This window comes from Triticum dicoccoides, chromosome 7B, assembly GCF_002162155.2.
Source record: "Triticum dicoccoides isolate Atlit2015 ecotype Zavitan chromosome 7B, WEW_v2.0, whole genome shotgun sequence".
Taxonomy (NCBI): domain Eukaryota; kingdom Viridiplantae; phylum Streptophyta; class Magnoliopsida; order Poales; family Poaceae; genus Triticum; species Triticum dicoccoides.
Genome location: NC_041393.1, coordinates 542,888,099 through 542,906,701, shown reverse-complemented (window position 1 = coordinate 542,906,701; position 18,603 = coordinate 542,888,099). Strand labels below are relative to the sequence as shown.

The 18,603-nt window shown below is 46.3% G+C and overlaps 2 protein-coding genes across 2 annotated transcripts; one reads left to right on the top strand and one right to left on the bottom strand.

Moving 5' to 3' along the window:
- Positions 1-8,114: 8,114 nt before the first annotated feature.
- On the top strand, positions 8,115-12,924 carry LOC119335589 (probable glucomannan 4-beta-mannosyltransferase 9). Its single transcript, XM_037607701.1, has 9 exons — positions 8,115-8,393; positions 8,542-8,640; positions 10,147-10,399; positions 10,518-10,628; positions 11,542-11,678; positions 11,781-11,894; positions 11,978-12,177; positions 12,285-12,479; positions 12,553-12,924. The coding sequence occupies exons 1-9, from the start codon at positions 8,115-8,117 to the stop codon at positions 12,710-12,712; spliced, it is 1,548 nt and encodes a 515-aa protein (XP_037463598.1). The 3' UTR covers positions 12,713-12,924.
- LOC119335590 (pentatricopeptide repeat-containing protein At4g16470-like) lies at positions 11,662-14,747 on the bottom strand. The gene is made up of 2 exons (XM_037607702.1): positions 13,161-14,747; positions 11,662-11,857 (listed from the first exon to the last, which is right to left on the bottom strand). Exon 1 carries the CDS (start codon positions 14,656-14,658, stop codon positions 13,393-13,395), a length of 1,266 nt encoding a protein of 421 aa, XP_037463599.1. The 5' UTR covers positions 14,659-14,747; the 3' UTR covers positions 11,662-11,857; positions 13,161-13,392.
- Between the last annotated feature and the right edge of the window lie 3,856 nt (positions 14,748-18,603).

The window sequence follows — 18,603 nt, the reverse complement described above, 5'->3', positions numbered from 1 at the left end:
GTGGCGAAGAGCTCTGTTAGCTCGGTCCAGCCCATCAGCATGCAGAACCAGGCGCTGATGGTGGAAGGGCTCTCGGGTGACGGTGGAGTAGGCGGCAGTGTAGTATCCCTCCGCACCAATGTCAAATGCGATAGGAATGTGCCTGAAAGGGGAAGTGTCCAACGCCTGATACTCTCCACGAAGACGTGTTAGAGCATCATGAGCAGCATCGTGGACTGCCATCTCGATGGTCACTCCAACACCATGAGCGGTGTGCAGCACGGTAGTGGACTCATACTCCCGAGAGTAGAGGTGGACGATGGCACGGTACTGCTCCTGATTAAAGTCCTGGTACTCCTCGTAGACGTGTACTCAGGGTGCTAGCGATAACCCAGATAGGTCATCATATCAGCTAGCATAGCAGGTGATCCTGAGGCACCAATGGCCGCAGTGTGGCGCACGACCTGCCTCGTGGGTTCCATCTGAAAACAAAGATGTTTCAATGGAGTCAAATGACAATATGGGCACTATTCAAAATGCTATCCTACAGAATAACTATGGCTTATCCAACTTTGGGGTGAACGTGATAACGGGATCCTAATGTCAGAGTTAGTAAATTCGTTTAACCCGAGTAGGAGAGAGTTCAGAGCCCCAGAGTAAACGTCAAGAAGTAAAAGATCCTAATACCACCCAATGGTGACGTGGGCCCGTAAGGCACACAGCCAAGTTAGTAAAAGTTTAGTAGTGACTAGACTCGACTTCGGGCAAGGAGTGTGGAAGGGGGATTCCTACAGGCAGTCGGCTCTGATACCAACTTGTGACGCCCCCGATTTAATCGTACACTAATCATGCACGCAAACGTGTACGATCAAGATCAGGGACTCACGGGAAGATATCACAACACAACTCTAAAAACATAAATAAGTCATACAAGCATCATAATACAAGCCAGGGGCCTCGAGGGCTCGAATACAAGTGCTCGATCATAGACGAGTCAGCGGAAGCAACAATATCTGAGTACAGACATAAATTAAACAAGTTTCCATAGATGGCTAACACAAACTGGGATACAGATCGAAAGAGGCGCAGGCCTCCTGCCTGGGATCCTCCTAACTACTCCTGGTCGTCGTCAGCGGGCTGCACGTAGTAGTAGGCACCTCCAGAGTAGTAGTCGTCGTTGACGAAGGTGGCGTCTGGATCCTGAGCTCCAACGTCTGGTTGCGGCAACCAGAAAGAAAGGAAAGGGGGAAAAAGGGGGAGAAAGCAACCGTGAGTACTCATCCAAAGTACTCGCAAGCAAGGAACTACACTACATATGCATGGGTATATGTGTAAGGAGGCCATATCAGTGGACTGAACTGCAGAATGCCAGAATAAGAGGGGGATAGCTAGTCCTATCGAAGACTACGCTTCTGGCAGCCTCCGTCTTGCAGCATGTAGAAGAGAGTAGATTGAAGTCCTCCAAGTAGCATCGTATAGCATAATCCTACCCGGTGATCCTCTCCTCGTCGCCCTGTTAGAGAGCGATCACCGGGTTGTATCTGGCACTTGGAAGGGTGTGTTTTATTAAGTATCCGGTTCTAGTTGTCATAAGGTCAAGGTACAACTCCAAGTCGTCCTGTTACCGAAGATAACGGCTATTCGAATAGATTAACTTCCCTGCAGGGGTGCACCACATAACCCAACACGCTCGATCCCATTTGGCCGGACACACTTTCCTGGGTCATGCCCGGCCGCGGAAGATCAACACGTCACAGCCCCACCTAGGCTCAACAGAGAGGTCAGCACGCCGGTCTAAACCTAAGCGCACAGGGGTCTGGGCCCATCGCCCTTAGCACACATGCACGTTGCGTGGGCGGCCGAAAGCAGAACTAGCCCCCTTAATACAAGAGCAGGCTTACGTTCCAATCCGGCGCGCGCCGCTCAGTCGCTGACGTCACGAAGTGCTTCGGCTGATACCACGACGTCGGGATACCCATAACTACTCCCGCGTAGATGGTTAGTGTGTATAGACCAAATGGCCAGACTCAGATCAAATACCAAGATCTCGTTAAGCATGTTATTATGAAGCAACCGCAGACGCCGACCAGGGCCAGGCCCACCTGTCTCCTAGGTGGTCTCAACCTGCTCTGTCGCTCCGCCACAAAGATCCACACAGAGGGCCGTCGGGACAAAGGTCCTTTCAGCCCCCAATCCGTGAATCACTCGCGGGTACTCTTCGAGCTGACCCGACTTTAGTCACCATCTGTATAGTATGTATGTATGTATAATATATACCCGTGATCACCTCCCGAGTGATCACGGCCCAATAGTATAGCAAGGCAGACTGACAAGAATGTAGGGCCAATGGTGATAAACTAGCATCCTATACTAAGCATTTAGGATTGCGGGTAAGGTATCAATGACTGTAGCAACAATGACAGGCTATGCATCAGAATAGGATTAACGGAAAGTAGTAACATGCTACACTACTCTAATGCAAGCAGTATAGAGGAGAATAGGCGATATCTGGTGATCAAGGGGGGGGCTTGCCTGGTTGCTCTGGCAAGAAGGAGGGGTCGTCAACTCCGTAGTCGAACTGGGCAGCAGCAGCGTCGGTCTCGGTGTCTAGCGGAAGAAGAGGGGGAAGAAACAATGAATACAATGCAAACAGATGCATGACGATGCATGACATGACAAGTATCGATGCTAGGTGTGCCCAATCGCGGTAGTAGGTGATACCGACGAAGGGGGAAAACATCCGGGAAAGTATTCCCAGTGTTTTACGTTTTCGGACAGATGAACCGAAGGGGGAAAGTTGCGATTCCGGTAGGTTAGGGATGTGTGGCAGACGAAGGGGCTGCGTATCCGGATTCGTCTCGTTGTTCTGAGCAACTTTCATGTAGAAAGTATTTTCATCCGAGTTACGGATTAAAAGATATGATTTTCTAAAGATTTAACTCATTTTCAGGAATTTAATTAATTATTTAAATCCAACATTATCCAGAATAGTAAATGATGAAGTCAGCATGACATCAGAGTGATGTCAGCATGTCAACTAGTCGGTTGACCAGTCAAACCAGACAGGTGGGTCCAGTGGGACCCACATGTCATTGACAGGGTACTAACAGAGTTTTTAAAACTAACTAAATAGGTTAATTAGCAGGTAGGGCCCAGTAGTCAGTGAGAGATTAGGTTTTAATTAATTTATTTAATTAATTAGCAGTTTATCTATTTGTTTTTATTTGTTTTATGGGATGGGGCCCGCATGTCAGTGGCAGTAGCTGCCACATCAGCGTAGTTGACCCGGTCAACTTGGCCAGTTTGGGCCCCCAGGCCCACTGGCAGTGACCCAGGGTGGGGCCCCATGCATGCCACGTCAGCCGGCCAGCGTTTAGACGCCGGCGAGTTCGTTTTCGCGGCGGCGCGGCTCGGGCGAGCGTCGGATTTCGCCCATGGGGCACCAAATCGAGCGCGGCCAGGCTCTCTGGAACGGCCTCTTCGCGCCGCGTCCGATGGAGGGGAGCACGTCAGCGGGGGTGGCCGGAATCGAGCGCTACAGGCTCGACGGCGGCGAGGTGGTTCGGGCGTGAGAGGAAGACGGCGACGCAGCGCGCGTCGGGGCTGACGGGAAGGCTAGGGTGGAGCTGCGCGTCGCGCTGAGCACAAAGGGCTCGGCCCCGTGGCCATTTGGTCACCGGAAGGGCGCCGGCGACGCGCGCAGGCGGCGGCACAGTCGGGTCCCCGGCGGGCAACACGTTAGGAGGCACGGGGAGGCTAGTGCGCGGGCGCGTAGGGCTCCGGTGAGCATCAGGAGCACGATGTCGTGCTCAGGCGAGCACGACAGAGGCCATGGCCACAGCGGCGAAGCGACCGGCGGCGGTGAGCTCTCGGGCGCGACACCGAGCTAGCTATAACGCGTGCGGGAGATATCGGGGAGGAGCAGGAGGCGGGAGGGCTCATCGTGCGGCTCACACGTAGGCCCGTGACGGATTAGTAGCAGCAGAGGGGGGGGTCGCCGGAGTTGGTGAAGAACGACGGCGAAGCTCGTCGGAGCAGAGGAGGAAGACGGTGGCGTCGTGGGCGTTGCGGGGCTCGATCCAGTCGTGTAGTCGAAGCAGAGGAGCGAGGCGGAGCTGTTGGACTCGTCGGAGAGGTGAACGGGCGACGGTGGCCGCGTCTACCGCGAGCGGTGGCGAGGAAGGCGCTCGGCCATGGCGGAGAGCAAGGGGCGGCGAGGTGGATCTGAGGGGAGAGGGAGAGGCGCAGAAGCCAAGGCGAGTGTGGGGGCGAGTGGGGAGGGGAGACCGAGGGGGCGCGGCGTCGGCGTCCTTATCCACTCGTCGCCGCCGGCGAGAGGGTGCGGCGGGGACGCGCCCCTGTTCCGACCCGGGTCGGGGGAACAGGGAAAGGAGGCGGCAGGGGGAGGCGGGCCGGTTCGGTCGGATGGGCCAGGTGGCCAGCTGGGCCAGTCGGCCCAGTGGGGGGAAGGGTTTTCTCTTTTTTTTTTGTCTTCTGTTTTTTTTCCTTTTGTATTTTCTTTATTATTTATTTTTTGTTTAAATTCATTTAAAAGTATTTAGGCATTTTATAAAAATGTGTTTACTTCACCATAATTACCGATGCAATATTTGGCAACCCCCGAACATTTTTGTTTTGACTTTTGAAAACTTTGGGTGTTTGTCGCTAATTCATTTTTTGAATTTGCAAGGGTTTTGAACTACCACTTGATTAGTAACAGCAACGTAGATGACATGGCATCATTAGGAGAGTTTTACTGTAGCATAATTATCCGGGCGTTACAATAAGTTTTAAAATTTACAAGTTTCAACTATTAAAACTTGATATCTGTAATATTAACTTTTGTGAAGTTTTACCAAGTTTCAAATATTAAAACCTAATCCTAAACCCTAAACCCTAAAATATTACATAAAACTAAAACCATAGCACAAAACCCTAAACCTAAAGATAAACTTAACATTACGAATTGATTTAATTCATATGGGCCTTGTTAAAACTTGGTGAAATTTGGCAAAAACTAAATATTGTGAATTCAAGTTTTAACATTTTAACTTGGTAAAATTGTAAAAATTGACAAATTTTATTCTAGAGTGGTTTAAAAATATTCTTTGCAAGGATCACAAATATGCAAACGAAACATATATTAGCCTTTTAGTTCAAAAGATATAAGAGATTCAAGATTGGAAGTCAAACAAAAAGACATGGGGAGAGAGAAACTGGCATGATGCGATGGGTGGATAACTCACAAAGGCACTCATGCATGTGATAAACGTGGGCTAACACATCACATGTCCCCACAGTAATTATACACTAAGACATTAGCATGTTTTTGAATCATGGTGGAGATCAATGGCCTGTAAAATTTGTGCTAAGATCGCTACGCGTTTCCCCGATAAAATGGAAACTAGAGTATACTCGTGGCTTACAATGGACGGACAATTTGTTTAATGTGGGTTGCATGCACCAAAGTAGTTTTTTCTAATGTTTGATGTGCACACCGAATTGAGTTTGGAACCTATGAGTGATCCACATCCCCTGGACTTCCAGTGGAAACCGACTTGTGGTCATAGGTCATGTACAGTGACTCGACTACTAAACTGTCTTTGCATGTGCCACACCAGACATGTGTTGATCAAAATTAGCCATGATGTGTGCATGATGGAGCAAGAACCTAGCCATATGGGAAGGTCCTGACTCTACAACAAGAATGACCAGCATGGCCATGTAGGTGGCTACTCCGAATCTCCCCTTGATCACTTTATCTACCCTCCCCATTTTTTAGACCCCCATAATGCATGGTTGACTCCGAATTGTTGTTTACGCAGTTGGTTGCTATGGCGGGTCACCAATCGCACCGCGATTTAGGTAATCATGTATATCTCACAGGGTCACATTTATCTCCCAATCGTGTATATCACATTAGCATGCATTATGCCTTGGTTCATGTCTGCCAGTGTACCGTTGTTATAAAATTTGCACTATGGGACGTGATTATTGGCTCCCATTAAAAGTTTTCGCATCAAAACAATCTCAAGAAAGAAGTGCCGACATCAGTAACGGACTACCTGAGACGTAGTGTTCTAGAAGAAATATACAAAAACTGGTTACCCCAAATGAGCTGACTTTGAGTAATTTACTTACAAAAGCAACTGTGTTTGCTCTATCCTTCTAGTTATGCTTTGCCAAGTTGTCATTAGTCACGATAACCCCATGGGAGATATACCAAACAAAGATTTTAAACTTTAGGGGTGTTTTAAGTTTTCAAATAAGCGAAACCGACAATGTGTATCCACTAGATCCCATTGCATAGATTTGACGCTGATTGAATGCACGTGTCGGGACACATCTAGGCATAGATCAAACCCCTGCCTCAGTTAACGAGTCTAGCATTTTTGCCCAGGCCAATAATTTTGCAGCAATGAGAACTCACATAGAGCTGGCATTCATCGGCATCGAGCACCTCACTTCCACCACACTACACCTAGCAATGTACACATGCAAAAAAATGGTAACAGATTAATAGCATATCAGCCCTTATTTCATCGATAGTGGAAAAACATACAGACACGTTCGAAATACGAAACTTCATGAGGATATTGATAACGAGATCGATATACCAACATATGTCATCCTTACATATCATAGAATATTTATTGATTATATTTTTATCATTTAATAATTGCTAAATAAAAGATACAAAATAATAAGCCAGTGCCAACGTATTTATTGTTACACGTCATACCAAACACATTTAACATACAAGAAACGGAAACCTTCACAATGCATATCTTAAAAGATACTACGACGTTAAAACCTCGTGATACTAAACATTTGTTAATTGTGTGGTCACCAATATCAACTATATCATGTCTTATCAAGTATTAGGTGAATGCACATGCACATACAGCAAATAACACAATTAGACCACAAAACTGGATCCAATAGCATAAGACATGGAAGCAACCAGGGAGTTGTTGCTAGTTTGATCTAGACATCGGATCAAAGGATCATCAAACATGTGGACATGTAAAATCCAAAGTACCACAATTTTTTTTTGCACACAACATAAAATTTGGGCTATCACGATATCATGGTTTGATACATTACCATGTAAGAAATTTGTGTTGTTAAAAATTCCACATTTGAAGCCCACACATCATTTTTTTTTTTGAGGAATCACCGGGCGGAGAATTCTCCCACCTGAATATATTGCTCCAAAGTGGCCAAAACCAAGAGTCACTGGGGGAGAGTTCTTCCACATTTGAATCCCGCACATCACTATTTGTTCGCAGCTATAAGTAATCCTATAAAACATGTCCTATTATGTTTTCCCACGCAAGACTTTTGTCCACGCCGATATCGTTTATCCGTGCAATTGGACGAGTCCTATCAAAAGTTGAGGGTACAAGGTCTCACGTTTTGGTAAGACAAATCGAACCATGGCTTGCAAACACATTAATTGGGTTTATTGACATGCACATCCTCCTCTATCCATGTGTACAACAAATACAATCGCTCATACTCCCTCCGTTTCAAAATAGATGGCTTAACTTTACACTAACTTTAGTACAAAGTTGGATCATCTATTTTGGAACGGAGGGAGTACAATCTAGGCCTAATTAGACTGATTTTGGATCTACAAGTAAAAGTAATCATTAAATTCACCATATCACGCAAAATATCAACTGGTAAACTGACCATATCGTGCACGAAATGTCACAACCAATATAGCCTCGTAAAAATCAGCTAATGAATAAAGAGCGAATTTTACACAAAATACAAAAAGTAAAGTAGAACAATATACCATATATATCATGCAGAATGTTACTGCACCATATAACTACAACCACGGACAAATATCATCAGCAGTCAGCGCAATCAAATTGGTGATATGGAGTATTTGGAGATCCAATCTCTATCTTTTATACGACATAAATCGAGCAAGAAAACCTACCCGACGTCATCGCCTCCGTCCCTCTCGCTTCTCTCCCTCCTTTTATACCCCCGCCTTTGCTCCCACCACCAGCACGACGCTGACGGGACAGACACATCCCGAGCTCCACGCAGGAGCAGCCACGCTCCATTCTTGTCGCTGCTAGTTTACTCTCCTCTCATCTGCTCGCGTGTGTGCTGCTATGGAGGCGGCGGAGCAGATTGCGGTGGTGTGGAAGCAGGTCCGCGGCCCAGTTATCGTGCCGCTGCTGCGCGCATCCGTGATGGTCTGCCTCGCCATGTGCGTGATCCTGTTCGTGGAGAAGGTGTACATGGCCGTCGTCATCGTGGCGATGAGGCTGATCGGCCGCCGCCCCGAGCGGCAGTGGCGGTGGGAGCCCCTCCGCGACGACGACCCCGAGCTCGGCAACGCCGCCTACCCCATGGTCCTCGTCCAGATCCCCATGTACAATGAACGCGAGGTGAGCGCTGTCGGTGTACGAATTTTACTGTCTTGGCTGCTGACAATCTGCCATTTACTAGCCAAATCTTTCGCTGTAATGCGGTCCTCCGATAAAAATGGTAGTACGAGCTCTACTTACTTTTTTTTTTTGCGTGGTTGGCTCGCAGGTTTACAAGAAGTCGATCGGGGCGGCGTGCGGGCTGTCCTGGCCGTCGGATCGGATTGTCATCCAGGTGCTGGACGACTCCACTGAACCCGCCATCAAGGTAAACCGCATAGGCATATGCGCACAAACCATTAGCATTTTCTCCAACTTCCAGCACATTTCCATTATCCATAAGATTGGGGTAGTTCTGACTTTCCTTTTACCGTGGTTTCTTCAGGAAAAAGAAGCACAAGCATGTATACACGCACTTAGCATATGTCAGTACACGTGCAGTTGTTTGTTGAATTTGTTTTGCAATTATTTTTATCTATTCATCTTTAATCATGACAATACGGCAAACACTAGATAGAAATATAAAAATTACATACAGATCCGTATACCACCTAGTGACTACTACAAACACTGAAGCGAGTCAAAGGCGCGCTACCGTCATCGCCCCTTCCTCGTTGGAGCTGAGCAAAATTTGTTGTAGTAGACAGTCGGGAAGTCGTGGTGCTAAGACCTCATAGGACCAGCTTACCAGAACAGCAACCGCCGCTGTTGAAGAGCAGCGTAGATTGGAAGGATCCAACTTGAAGACACACGAACGTAGATGAACTACGATAAGATCTGAGAAAATCTACCAAAGACAGACCCGCCGGAGACACACCTCCACACGTCCACCGACGATACTAGACACACCACCGGGATAAGGACTAGACGGTGAGAACCTTATTCCATCTTCATGGAGCCGCCGACATCTTGTCTTCCTAAGTAGAACACAAACCCTAACAAAACTCGAAGGAACATCTAAATACGGCCCTCCTACCGATAAGGACCGGCCGGGATCCACCGCGCCGCCATGGCCCTAAGGCCACCGGAGACGAGGTGGACTGGTGGCGGCGGGAGACACAGAAAACCTAGCCTTTTCTTATGGGATGCAGATTTTTTGAGCACCTGCACCCGGGCCCTGTTATCTTGGCTCTCCAATGTCGCTATAAGATCTGTGCGGCACAACTAACTTCCACACGAAATTTTCTCCTTTTTGTTTCTCTCATATAGAACATGTCTTGAAATTCAAACATTTGCAGCGCAGCAAAGTTTCCTAACTAGAATCTAGGATAAAACTCTTAGAATTTTTGGTCCGATATAAATATTAAAATAAGATTTTCTTTAATCAAGCAAAACTTATTTTGTATATTTATGTTGAACTAAAAATTCTAAAAGTTTTATCCTAGATTCTAGTTAGAAAGTTTTGTTGTTCTGCAAAGGTTTGAACTTCAAGATATGTTTTATATGAGAGAAAAAAAATGTACTTGCACGCCTTACGATGCGGGGAATGGATGGCTGGATAAGAAGGGCCCGGACGCAGGTGCTCTAAAACATGTTTTCCTTTTCTTATGGCAGGAGGCGTATGAAAAGAGCGCATAACATGCACTCTAAAACATGTTTTCCTTTTCTTATGGAGGAGGCGTACGAAAAGAGCGCATAACATGCACATGCTCACCCATTGTTGTTTCTTTAACTCTATTATTACAATGGCTACATACGACCATTAACGTGAACTGCATGCATATATATGCACGGGTCCTGATGTTTTCATTTCGTGATCGCGTATACGGCGCAGGAGCTGGTGCAGGTGGAGTGCCAGCGGTGGGCGAACAAGGGTGTAAACATCAAGTACGAGATCCGGGACAACCGTCGCGGGTACAAGGCCGGCGCGCTCAAGGAAGGCATGAAGCACGGCTACGTCAAGGACTGCGACTTTGTGGTCATCTTCGACGCCGACTTCCAGCCCGAGCCAGACTACCTGAGCCGCGCCATGCCTTTCCTCATCCACAACCCCGAGATCGCCCTCGTCCAGGCCCGCTGGGTATTTGGTACGTCGAGTCGTCGCCACTGGCATCCCTTCCTGTTTTGGCCGAAATTCTGCACTGCATGGTGATGACATTTCTCTCTTGCTGCTGCTGCTGCTGCTACTTCTGTGATGGTGAGCAGTGAATGCAAATGAGTGCTTGATGACAAGGATGCAGGAGATGTCCTTGGACTATCACTTCAAGGTGGAGCAAGAAGTGGGTTCCTCAGCTTATGCCTTCTTTGGCTTCAATGGTAATAAACTTTTGATCTCACAATATATGAATGTCACCATTTTCATTTGTGAGGCCTCTGTGTTTACTTTTGACCAATTATAAGCTTCTGTATCTTTTTCCTATGTACTCCCTCTGCAAACTAATATAAGAGCGTTTAGATCGTGATCTAAACGCTCTTATATTAGTTTGCAGAGGGAGTACATAAATAGGAAAAGGCTAACATGGCAGATCACACTGTCAGAAAATCGTAAGCAATTGCATCAGTGTACCATTTGCCTTCTGTGTCAGCTCTTCCACAAGACAATACTACTAGGAAACCAAGGGACACAATAGTATTACTAGAACAAGCATAGGTTGCAACATGATCAGAGTTACCATTAGGCAGATAATCAATTGCGCTAACGAGTTTGATGTTAGGCAGCTCTAGATCTAACCGGGGAAAAAGATCCAGAAAAAACACAAAGATTGATCGAGATAACACAATTGAAGGATCAAATTCACTATACTCCCTCCATTCCCTTATACAAGGCCACAAACTCAGATTACATGTACCAATGTAAAATTTAATGACTGCTTTGCAAGCTAACTTTTCTTCTCGTTAACCGGGATCATTAATATGCCCATATGCATGCAAGGAAGGAATGAGAAGGAAATAACACACTGTCATTATGACTACATGCATGCAAGTATTAAATAAGTTGCTACTACGAGGAAACGTCATTAATTTTTACCTCGATTAATGTTAGTGGCCTTATATAGATGCAAAATGTATTTTTGATAGTGGCCTTGTATAAGGGAATAGAGGGAGTATATTTTTTCTTGGAGTAACTAACAGATAGTAGTACATACTTGACCATGGATTTTAGCAGCAGCCAGCAGTCACACTTTGCATCACCTGATCCTTCTTAACATGCAAAATACTTGTTGAACAGGAACCGCTGGTGTGTGGCGCATATCTGCTCTGAATGAGGCAGGTGGCTGGAAGGACAGAACCACGGTCGAAGACATGGACCTGGCTGTCCGAGCAAGCCTCAAGGGATGGAAGTTCGTGTACCTTGGTGATCTCAGGGTAAATATGCACCAGTAGCCTATCACTTCATGCAAGAAAACCACTGCATCACTTTGCACTCCTTCTATGAATGATGTGCTGAACTTGTAAATATTGTTTCAGGTTAAAAGTGAGCTCCCAAGTACGTTCAAGGCATTTCGGTACCAGCAACATAGATGGTCGTGCGGGCCTGCAAATCTCTTCAGGAAAATGTTGATGGAGATTGTCAAAAATCAGGTCACTTGCACCAAGATAGTATATTTTGAAATTTCTGTTACAGATAAAATTATTGCTAACAAGCTATATTGATCTTGATGCAGAAAGTGACGCTTTGGAAGAAAATCTACGTCATCTACAACTTCTTTTTTGTGCGCAAGATAATCGGGCACATTTTGACGTCTGTGTTTTACTGCCTTGTTATCCCAGCCACAGTTTTTGTTCCTGAGGTTGAGATACCAAGGTGGGGTTACTTCTACATTCCTACCGTTATCACCCTTCTCAATGCTGTTGGGACTCCAAGGTACCAATCATCTAAACATATATGCAATTTGTTTAAAAGTTCATGAACCTAAGCCTCCTGACTTTTGACACATGCGTATTAACATGAGAAATCATCAATTGATGCAGGTCTTTTCACTTGGTTATCTTTTGGGTACTGTTTGAGAATGTCATGTCATTGCATAGAACAAAGGCGACCTTCAGCGGTCTACTGGAGCTAGGGAGGGTGAATGAGTGGGTGGTGACAGAAAAGCTTGGTGATGTTCTGAAGATGAAAGTACAAAGCAAAGTTACCAAGAAGCTGCGAATGCGGATAAGAGAAAGGTACATTATCATAATTGGCTTTTACTCATGTGCATCTCTCAACTCTCGTACCTAAACTTTAATATGGAATCAGGTTGCAGCTTTTGGAGCTTGGTGTTGCAGCCTATATCTTCTTTTGTGGAAGTTATGACCTTTTGTTTGGCAAAAGATATTACTATATCTTTCTCTTCATGCAATCCATCGCTTTCTTCGTCGTCGGTGTGGGCTTTGTTGGGACACTTGTCCCCAACTGATAATGCTCTCCATTCATGGTGTAATGTTGTCCAGAAAGATTCAGTGTAACAGCACTGGAAGAGAAGACATAGATAGATATATATAGGTTTGTTTTAGCTGATAGGCATGTGCTGTGAAGCACATTACTTAGGTGATGATCAAGAAGGCTTGTTAGAGCCTCTGCATTACCGCAGTAGATTGCTGAGGTTGTTTGTCCGAAAAGAATAACATAAGGGAGTTTGTTCATTCAGTCTTAGCAGGCAATGTTTGTTGTGGGAAGAGGAGGAAATAGTGTCTGGTGCCTCAACTTTGCCCACCTGAAATACTATAAGGATGATCTACTTGTTTATCTTAAGTTTTTACCCATAATTTATATCTCCCCTGTCAATGCTAAGTGCAGTAAACATTTGGAAAAGTTTCATTCAGGCAACTGTTGTTGGAAACAGAGTTAGTATGGCACTAGCTGACCTGAGTTTGTTGACTCCAGAGAAATCAGCTGTTCTATCTCTTGTCCGAACGACCGACTGTGCTGTGTCATTCAGAAATATCCCCTTCAGATGGCACTGCCGGTACTGCCTGTCAGTCAATGGATACAGCTGAATTGCTGACAAACGACAAGGCCAGCATCGTCACTCAACAAATCGCAAGGATTTATGAACATCTCCGACCAGCAGTGATTGCCGATGTTTTCCACCATAGCTCACACTCGCAAGGGTTGCTCAGTTATCGCACGGGCCAAGGCATTGCAGGCCTCGTATATCTCCCAACGCTCGTCGTGGTATGTGTCTCTGGCTAGGAAGATGTGCTTCTTCCCCTGGACTTCGACGGCGCTCCAAGCAGGGTCCTTCCGAATGCCGAGCGACTTCATGGCCTCATGCATACCGGCCACGCTGTCCCACATGTCGCAGGCGGCGTAAGTGTTCGCCAGGACGACGTACTTGCCGGTGTTCCCCGGCTGCAGCCGAAAGAAGCGCCGCGCGGCGAGCTCGACCAGCCCCACGTCGCCGTGCTTCCTGCAGGCGCCCAGCAGCGCGCCCCAGACCACCGAGTGCTCCTGGCAGTCCGGCAGGTTCTTGACAAGCTCGTAGGCGTCGCGGAGCCTGCCGACCCTGGCGAGCATGTCGACCACCGCCGCGTAGTGCGCGCCCTTCGGGGTGAGCCCGTAGTCCGACGGCATGGACGAGAAGTGCCTAAGCCCCTCGTCGACGAGCCCGCCGTGTGCGCAGGCCGAGAGCACAGCGAGGAACGTCACGTCGTTCGGCCGGAACCCGTCGCGCGTCATCTCGCCGAAGAGCGCCAGCGCCTCGCGCACGTGCCCGTGCTGGCCGTGCCCGGAGATGAGCGCGGTCCACATGGTGACGTTCCGCTCTGGCGCGGCTGCGAACACCCGGCGCGCGTCCTCGGCGCTGCTGCACTTGAGGTACATGTCGACGAGCGCGCTGTTGGCGAACACGTTGACGGCGGCGACGGCAGACTTGACCATGACGCCGTGCACGCGCCGGCCGTGGTCCAGCGCGGACATCCTGGCGCACGCGCAGAGCACCGACGCGAACGTGAACTGGTCCGGCCTCAGCCCCTCCGCCCGCATCAGGCCGAACATCTCCACCGCCTGCGCCTCCTCGCCCCCGCGCGTGCACCCGGATATCATCGCGTTCCACGCCACGACGTCCCTCCGCGGCATTCCGTCGAACAGGTCCCGGGCGACGCTGAGCTCCCCGATCTTCGCATAAAAGATCAGCAGCTTGGTGGCCATGTAGTCGCTGCATCTGAAGCCGGTGGAGACCATGCGCGCGTGGATCCTCTTGCCGAGCCTCGCGTCCCTCCGGTTCACGCACTCTTGCAGCAGAAGAGCGTAGGCGCCCGAGACGGCGCACACGGCGCTCCGGTGGAGGAGGCTCACGGCCCGGGAGAGCTGCCCCCCGATGCACAGCGACCTCAGCTTTCGCGCTAGGCTACTCGAGTCCATGGCCTAGGGAAATCAGGCAGGGTCAGAACAGGGGAATTAACCATAGCATGTTTTAGTTGCTCAGAAGAATGTTGTTCTTCTGAATTCCAACGGAAACCTTCCTGTTTCAAAGATAAAAACGAGGGTTTGCATATCAGTCTGTAGTTCTGTAACAGACCTTTTCAGAAAAAAAATCCATTTTAAACCTTAAACTTGTAGAGGTTTGGCGAAACGAACCCCCAAATCAAAATCTCGTCAGTTGCACCCCTAAACTATGCAATTTCAGTCTAAATCAAACTCTGGCGTTGTTTGAAGCATAAAAAAGCTGATATGGTGGGATTCGTCTGGCTGGTGGGCCAAGAAGCAGTAGTGCTGACTACAGCGCGCACCCCGTCCTCCGCGCTGGGCCAGCCCATTCGTATTCTTTTTGTCTGTTAAAAATGTCTTTTTTTCATGGGAGCTCTTCTTAGTCGGCGCTTGCAGCGCCGGTTAGCGCTAACAGCGCTTGCAGCGGGAGCTAGCGGGCCGGCCCAATCAAGGAAAAAAGACGGTAAAAAACCTACTGATGTAACATGCAAAAACTGAGACTCGAACCCACTGTCTAAGGAAGAGAAACGTAACACCCGAACCCCCAGACCAAGCGGCCAAGCTTGTCTACTATTAGAAACGAGGAACATTTAACCCTTCCTCTAGAGATATACTATATACCCAGAATTAATTATTTGAAAAATAAATTCAGAAAAAAACCCACGAATTCTGAAAAAAGGTTCGTGAAAAATGAACAAAGATCATCAATTTCGAAAAAACCTTCAACCAATTTGAAAAAAGTTCACAAATTTGAAAAAAAGTTCACTGTTTCCGAAGAAAAGTTCATCGAATTCAAAAAAAGTTCATCAAATTTCAAAAAAAGTTCATGGATTTTGAGAAAAAGTTCATTGAATTGAAAAAATGTTCATCGATTTTCAAAAAAGTTCATCAAAATTTAAAAAAGTTCATGGATTTTGAAAAAAGTTCACCGATTTTGGAAAAAATAACATGAATCTGAAAAGTAGCTCATAGATTTTGAAAAAAAGTTCATCAACATTGAAAAAAGTTCGTCGTTTTGGAAAAACATTCATCAATTTCGAAAAAAAGTTCATCGATTTTGTAAAAGTGTTCATCGATTTCGAGAAAACATTCATCGGCCTTGAAGAAATGGTCATTGATTTTTTTTAGAAAAAATCACGATTTTGCATAGAAAGTTCACGTATTTAGCCAAAAAAAAGAGAGAGAAAATCTGAACAAAACAGCTCCTAGAAAAATGAAAAAAAGGAAAAGAAAAAGAATAAAGTTCCGCGAACTGTAAAGGTAAATAGGGAAAAGGATTTGAGTCTGCACAATCAGTTGAGATGGCATAGTGGTTTGTACGCGTAGCTCAGATTTAAAAGGTCTTTAGTTCGAGTCTCAGCGGTCGCACCTTTTTTTTGACTTTTAACAGGAAAAGAAGAAAGAATTAAACGGGCCGGCCCAGTCGCCTGCAGCGCTAAATGGCCTGTAACGGGCGCCTGCAGCGCTAAATAGGGAATGCCTTTTTCATTCACTGCTAAAAGGGGTACAGGGCGCGCACCCGTGCTCGATGCTGGGCCAGCCCATTTGTATTTCTTTTGTCGGTTAAAAATGTCTTTTTTTCTGTTACACAACTCTTTTTAGGAATTTCTGTTACATAGCTAACAAAGGTGTGCGGCGCACTCCCATCCTCCACGCTAGGCCAGCCCATTTGTATTCTTTATCTGTTAAAAACGTTTTTTTACACTGCTAAAAAGGTGTGCCGCGCACCCGCGTTGGGCCAACATATTTGTATTTTTTGTCCATTAAAAATGTCTTTTTTGTCTTATAAAAAAAGGTGCGCGCACAAGGTGATTAGAACTCACCAGCTCCATTTCTGGTGACTGTCCTTACCAACCACGTCACCTCACCTCTTCTAAATAATGTATTCCAATTTCTTCTTTTCTTCTTTATTATGTTCATGGAAACTCCTTATGCAATTTTTATTTTATTTTTTCCTTTTTTTATCTAATGCGTGATTTTTTTCAGGTCTTTTATTGAATTCATGAACCATTTTACAAAACCCGTGGACTTTTTTCGAATCCGTGGACTTTTTTCAAAATCAACACTTTTTTCAGTTTTACAATTTTTTTCCCAAAATCCGTGAACTTACTTTTTGAAAATCTATGAACTTGCTTTCAAAACTGTTGAACTTTTTCTAAATCCGTGAGCTTTTAAAAAATTTCATGACCTTTTTATCCTTTTGAAATCTGGTTCACGGTGTTCTTTTTTTGGTTTTCTACTTCCTCCTAAGATGGCCATGAATTTAAGAACAAAATGGAAAACGAAAAAGAAAGAGAAGGAAAAAAGAAAAGGAAAAAAAAGAAGAAAAGGAAGAAAAAGGGAGCAAGTGAACACAACAGATGTGCTCCCTCTGATGGTTACTTTCATCGACCAACAATAGGACGGCTTGGGTTCGGGTCACCATGCGTGCTTATTTTCGCAGTTTTAAAGAAGAAGAAAAACTGCACGTTATAAAGAAGAAGAAGAAAACTAAAGCGGACCATCCAAACATGGAACAATGTGAAATGGCATCAATTTCGTCCATCCTTTGACACGCCGACAATCCTTGTCTACCAAATGATGCCAGGGTTCAATTTAGACCGGGATTGCATAGTTCAAGGTGCAATCAACGGAGATTTCGACTTGAGGGTTTGTTTCGAGAAACCTTTATGAGTTCAGGTTTAAAATGGACTTTTTATGACTTTTTCTCCGAGTGTTTTCCTGATTCCCCTCGGTGACTATGGCAAACTCTCTCCTTCAAGATTCATCAGCAAGTGTCCCCCTCTGCCTATTGGGGGGGATCTCGATGCCTTCGCTCTAACTAGTAATTTAGGTAAGGATAATTTAATCCTCACAGGTGCGGTATTAGGAGGATGGCGACGCTTCTTCTTCAAGTGCATATTGAAAAGCAATAAAGGTGACAATCCAAACAGGTTTAAAGAAGAAGAAAAACTGCACGTTATAAAGAAGAAGAAGAAAACTAAAGCGGACCATCCAAACAGGGAACAATGTGAAATGGCATCAATTTCGTCCATCCTTTGACACGTCGACAATCCTTGTCTACCAAATGATGCCAGGGTTCAATTTAGACCGGGATTGCATAGTTCAAGGTGCAATCAACGGAGATTTCGACTTGAGGGTTTGTTTCGAGAAACCTTTATGAGTTCAGGTTTAAAATGGACTTTTTATGACTTTTTCTCCGAGTGTTTTCCTGATTCCCCTCGGTGACTATGGCAAACTCTCTCCTCCAAGATTCATCAGCAAGTGCCCCCCTCTGCCTATTGGGGGGGATCTTGATGCCTTCGCTCTAACTAGTAATTTAGGTAAGGATAATTTAGTCCTCACAGGTGCGGTATTAGGAGGATGGCGATGCTTCTTCTTCAAGTGCATATTGAAAAGCAATAAAGGAAAAACACTCGACAAGATAGATCATACCTCTCCGGGAAGATGTTCAGAGTCGAACGGCAAGATCCGCTTCGTCCCGTGTGGGTTGTCTTTGTTCCCAGTGATGCTCCGAAGCCACTGGGCCACCGTCTCTTCTGTGACCTCCTCCAGGTGAACCCGAGTGGTGTCTTCTGGTCCTGAATACAACCACATAGGGTGGTCGCGGGCCTGGAGAGGCTGGATCCGTCGAATGAGGAATGTCTCCAACAGTTCCATGCCAGTCACTCAGCCCCAGATCAACTCCACCATTGCGTCAACCAACATACCCACCTCACCCTTCTCGTGATCTTCTACAGTCAGCGAGCGATGAGCACGAAGCCTCTCCAGAGAAAAATGTGGAAGACCAGTCAACTGACCAGGAGTCGGGATGTCTTTGCAATAGAACCAGGTCGACTTCCACCCTCTGACAGATTCAGGGAAACCATGGGAGGAAAA

Coding starts and splice junctions, on each gene's coding strand:
- LOC119335589 (XM_037607701.1), top strand. CDS start 8,115: ATGGAGGCGGCGGAGCAGATTGCGGTGGTGTGGAAGCAGGTCCGCGGC. Junction 10,629..11,541: donor TGCCTTCTTTGGCTTCAATG/GTAATAAACTTT, acceptor CTTGTTGAACAG/GAACCGCTGGTGTGTGGCGC. Junction 12,178..12,284: donor AATGCTGTTGGGACTCCAAG/GTACCAATCATC, acceptor CAATTGATGCAG/GTCTTTTCACTTGGTTATCT.
- LOC119335590 (XM_037607702.1), bottom strand. CDS start 14,658: ATGGACTCGAGTAGCCTAGCGCGAAAGCTGAGGTCGCTGTGCATCGGG.